The 5,659-nt window shown below is 40.2% G+C and overlaps 1 protein-coding gene across 1 annotated transcript; it reads left to right on the forward strand.

Moving 5' to 3' along the window:
• The first annotated feature begins 226 nt into the window (after positions 1-226).
• On the forward strand, positions 227-5,297 carry LOC128864319 (mucin-2). The gene is made up of 2 exons (XM_054103929.1): positions 227-341; positions 3,261-5,297. The coding sequence occupies exons 1-2, from the start codon at positions 326-328 to the stop codon at positions 5,090-5,092; spliced, it is 1,848 nt and encodes a 615-aa protein (XP_053959904.1). The 5' UTR covers positions 227-325; the 3' UTR covers positions 5,093-5,297.
• The last annotated feature ends 362 nt before the right edge of the window (positions 5,298-5,659 follow it).

A 5,659-nucleotide genomic window follows, 5' to 3' on the forward strand; every position in this document is an offset into this window, starting at 1 on the left:
CTCTCTATCTATGTTCCGTACTTATCTCTACACATATATCTATGTACGCCTGTATCTGCACATTTTAATTACTTAAAGACTACAGAAATATTTGGTATCGAACAATTTTTGATATTTAACAAATGATAAAATTGCATTACCATCACGCCGCTGCTGCAAATGATCCATGAGTTGATTTCGTATATAAGAGAGCATATTTCGCAAGCTGTCTCAAAGTTCAAGCCCCGGTCTCATTGCCAACACATTAGCATTGTCATTTTCGTCTAAAGCAAAGGATATTAAGAATAGTGTGAAAGTGGTGTAGTCCAGCAGCACAAGGCGCAGGATGAGTAAAACTATCGGTAAGTTCATAAGTGTGCATGCATACATACATACAAAGCAATTGAGAAGCGCAAGGTTGCGTTGGTTGCGTGTGATGCGCTCACACTTCTGAAGAAAGTTTGAAGCAACTTTAGTTTTCAGTACTCATACAAAGAGACTGGGTGATGCCGAGGCATTTTCAAAAATATTGGAATGAAATTAGTGTTTTTTTTTCATACCAATCCCAACTTTTTTTTTACTTTCAAAGAAATACTAGAATTTTTCCTATATAAAATTACAACTAAACGAATGTGCGTAATTTGCGTGCCTTAGATCCTGAGCGCGATCATAAAACATAGAATTTTTTTTGTATTAGTGGACAGCCTTTGCTGTGCACTTCTAATCCTCCGAGTATGTGAAAAAGCTTCTCATAAAATCCACTTGCATTCAAAAGTTGTACGTAACTGTACAGTAAATATGAAGAGCTCAATTAAGATTTTGAAGCAACTTAGTGGAAGAAACTTTGAAAGACGCACTTAGCGCAAAAGCACAACATTTATTTTTATATAGGGAAAATGATGTTGCAAAAGATAAAATTATAAAAAGTTAACGCGAATGTCTAGGCAATTTCCAAGTCGCTTTATTAGATTAAACTTTAATGGGCTTTAAAATGCTAATCAAATTTTTTTCTAAAAATGCCTGTAATGTAAAACTGTAGAACTTAAAGTTCGTAGAATTTTCCAAATTTTTTTATAAAATTTTAAATCTGGATCTACATGATTTTTATTGGACAATGAGATTTTCTTTTTTATATCCTTCTTTACTCCGCTCGGAAGCATGGGCCCTCAACAAGACTCTTCCATAGTACACGGCTGTTGTTTTTGCGATGTCGCCATCAGCGAGCTCGCGCAACATCAACCTTATCCAAATAATCTTTGGCCGACCGCTACCGCTGCTCCCTTGCGGTTTTCAGGCCAGTGCCATACCCGTGATGCTATCTAGTGGTTTTCTTAGCGTGTCACCTATCCAACGCCATTTTCTGCATTTGATTTGCCATAGGATGGGATTCAGATTCGTTGCTCTTCACAACGCGTCGTTGCTGATGGCATTCAGCCAGAATACTCTACAAATGATGCGGAGGCATTTGTTGACGAAAGATTGTAGTCACTGTGTGATGGAGTTGAAGACAAGCCATGTTTACAACTATACTGACTTCACACAAGAGCTGAATATTTGCAGTTTAGTGTAACTGGAGATTTATGAACTCGCCCATACTGTATGCATTTGTACGAACGCCGCCCTTGTTTTGATTAGCCTGCAGTTGACATCTTCATCTATTCCGCCTTTCGACATATTCCACCGGACAACCGCCAACAATTAGAGATCTTGCTTTATTGTGGTTGACTCTTATAGCCTTCACCTTGGCGATGTTGACCTTCAATCTGACAGTGCGTGCCACCGTAACTAGTCTGTTCACATTCGCTTGCATGCCAGTGAGTTTGTGAGAGAGGAGGCAGATGTTACCGGCGAAGTCCAGATCCTCGATATGTCTGTTGAAACTGCATACGATGTAAGGAAAGTGTAATGCATTCACTAACAGGCCGTGCTCGGGTTTTCGATATTAGAAAATAGCAATCCCGAGATCCCGATATTTGTCGGGATAAAATACTCATGTCTGGCTGAATTTGATCGGGTTCAACGTCAATGCTTTCAAATGAAATTTTCCAGAAGAACTAAAGAACTATGTACTATAAAAAATCATCTCTCTGCAGATGTTATGGCGCCTAGTCAGAGCATGCGGTGAAAAAAACGATATGCGGGCAAATTATTTATATCAATACTAGAAATATTTCGGATGCCAGGATGCTAAAAATTTTACTGTCTGCGAATAATTTATTGTAATTTTAACTGAATTCGGAAAACTTGCCATTGATTCACGGAAAAGGATAAAAAAGAAAGCGGAAATATCAAGGGAAGGGCTTAAAAATCAAAGAATGGTAAAACGCAGGCTTCAACCCGAGAGTTTGGAGACACAGATATCGGTAGGATGTACTTCTTATAAAAATGGTATCTGAACAATTTAGTTCTGCAGCTCGAAAAATCTTTTCCAGCATTAGCTTGAAAAAGTCACACGGCAGGGAGTCACCCTGGTGGAAATCACCTTTATTCGTATTCAATCATCTCGGGGAGATATTTCTTAGCTTGAGCTGAGTGAATGCCGTAGGGATACGAAATTCATTTAACGCAGCAAATAGAAAACTCCTTTTTGTGGACTCTTAAAATATACAAGGTGCTTACGTATGTCGGTCTTTACCACTTGTATATCTCTTTACGCATTTGGCAGCTCTAAAACTACAACTACAATGATAAGGATAAATGAGTTGATGAACTGTAGGTGTAAGTCTTGATGAAAATACGCTAGATACAACCTTATAAGTCATATCAAAACTCTTAGTCTCTTGCACCTTATCCGTCAATCAATCATTCGTGCACGCATATATCATACTTACCAGTATCTCTAGACCCGCGAATTTGTTGTTCTTTAGCCACGATTTTTCTACTTCGTTATGGTCGAATGATGGTAGCTGGACTCTTTTGTTCACGGCTGAAACTCCGGATTTTCACACCATCTCTTGACTTCGCTACTGACGTATGCGAGAAGAGTGGAGACAATATCTACAATATCGCTCTATTGCTATTGGTATACTCTTTCAGTCGGGTCTAATACTTTTCCATAATTAAATATATCGGGTAATGATCTTTTCTAAAATCAGGGACAAATTGTCTCATTTGAGTACTATTTCCCAAAAACAAACAATTCTGTACATTGCATATCTCCAATTTTTAGAAAGCCTTTGATATCGTCTATGCTTCATCCCTTATAACAGACATTCCATTTTTTTTTAGATTTTATGAAAATACTCCTACATATTAATTTAATTTTCTCTTTTCGTTTGAAGTATTTTTAAGCGCCTTATTGGCCCTGACGGCTATTGTAAATGCCGGCAGTTTGAGTCAGAATGCACGCGCCGTCGACAATACTTTGTATAGCCGCTTTTTATGCCGCAAAAAGGTGAATGGTTTCAAGGCCATAGTGCCAGGAAGTTGCTCTAGATATTATCAGTGCTACAATGGTGCAAGCGTTGAGTTGGAATGTCCCAATTATTACGATTCTGAGAAAAACACATGTGTCGATCAGAATCCTGGATGTATTGAGGATCGCGAAATGTTTGCTGTTCCTAGACCAGCTGCTGCCAATGCACCGTGCGCAGGAAAAGCTAGCGGCTATGTTGTGGGCGAAAATCAAGCGGAGTGGTACAAATGCTGTGATAATAATGTGGTTGCCTCGGGTGTATGCCCAAGTGGGCAGGAATATAATTTGGCACTACTGAAATGTGATATTAAATCGTCGTGTGGTGGAGATAATGAGCCATGTACAACAACACCAGTGCCATGTAGTACGACAACAACAACATGCACAACTACAACCACAACATGCTCAACAGCAACGACAACACCAGCCCCAACAACAACAACGACATGCACCACAACACCAGCCCCCACAACAACAACAACACGCACAACAATAACACGCACAACAACAACACGCACAACAACAACACGCACCACAACACCAGCCCCAACAACAACAACAACATGCACCACAACACCAGCCCCCACAACAACAACAACACGCACAACAACACTAGCTACGACGACACCAACAACATGCACAACTACACCAGCCACCACGAAAACAACAACATGCACCACAACACCAGCCCCCACGACAACAACAACATGCACAACTACAACCACAACATGCTCAACAGCAACGACAACACCAGCCCCAACAACAACAACATGCACCACAACACCAGCCCCCACAACAACAACAACACGCACAACAACACTAGCTACCACGACAACAACAACATGCACAACTACACCATCCACCACGAAAACAACAACATGCACCACAACACCAGCCCCCACGACAACAACAACATGCACAACTACAACCACAACATGCTCAACAGCAACGACAACACCAGCCCCAACAACAACAACGACATGCACCACAACACCAGCCCCCACAACAACAACAACACGCACAACAACAACACGCACAACAACAACACGCACCACAACACCAGCCACCACAACAACAACAACATGCACCACCACAACACCAGCTCCCACAACAACAACAACACTAGCTACCACGACAACAACAACCTGCACAACAACAACACGCACCACACCACCAGCCACCACGACAACAACAACATGCACCACCACAACACCAGCCCCCACAACAACAACATGCACCACTACAACAACAACATGCACCACTACAACAACACCATGCTCAACAATAACTACAACTACACCAAAACCATGCACAACTACGCCAGAACCATGCCCAACGACACCACCCCCAGTGTGTAGCTCCTCAGCAGATGCAAGTGATATTAAAATGCAAGCATCTGTCGTAACGATAAAACCAAATGTTTTTGTGCGACCTGCTCGAGAACCAATCAATACTATTTCTGTGTTACCACCGCAATCGCATGAATCCAATGTAGATTTATATATACGATACGCTTGTCGGGGCAAAACGAATGGTTTTATGCTAGCCTCATTAAGAAGTTGCAACGAATACTACATTTGTCGCAACGGTGACGCATTGAGAGTTAGCTGTGGTGACAAATATTTCAACTCTTTGAAGGGTCAATGTGATTTACCAGAGAACACCGGTTGTATCCAACCTTATCAGCAGAAATTCTGAATTTCGGCATTCTGACATTACCCAGAAGGGGAAATGTAAACGAAAACAACTATGACGATAGAATCAAAAAAAGCAAAAACAAAAAAAAAAAAATAATGATTGTAAAAAATGCCCATACTAAATATATCTCGGTACGTATGTATGTACTCATATAGATTATAAAATTATTAAATATGTTTATGAGCAAATTAGACATGTGAATGTATTGCAAATGTGGTTTTTTTCTTAACATCCTGGCTGGGGCCGCAATAAATGTCACAAATGTGATTTGAATTTGTAAAAAGGCTAAAGATCTATTACGACGTTTCTCTCCTACTAGAAAAAGCAAATAGAAACGTAAAGCCATTATCAATTTCTTAGGCTTCTAGATTCAGCTTTAGTGGTAGATGAGCGCTTTCGAAATTTTCTAGTACGGGAACTCCTTGCGTGTGCTTTCAATATTTTTGAGTTTTTTTAGGCTGTTGATAACATTTCTAACACTTGCACTTATGGTACTTTTGCTAGAAATACCGAATTTGCAACAAGGAGCTCATACTAATTAATAAAAATAAATTCGGAGGTGAGAAA

Source organism: Anastrepha ludens, chromosome 5 (assembly GCF_028408465.1).
Source record: "Anastrepha ludens isolate Willacy chromosome 5, idAnaLude1.1, whole genome shotgun sequence".
NCBI lineage: Eukaryota > Metazoa > Arthropoda > Insecta > Diptera > Tephritidae > Anastrepha > Anastrepha ludens.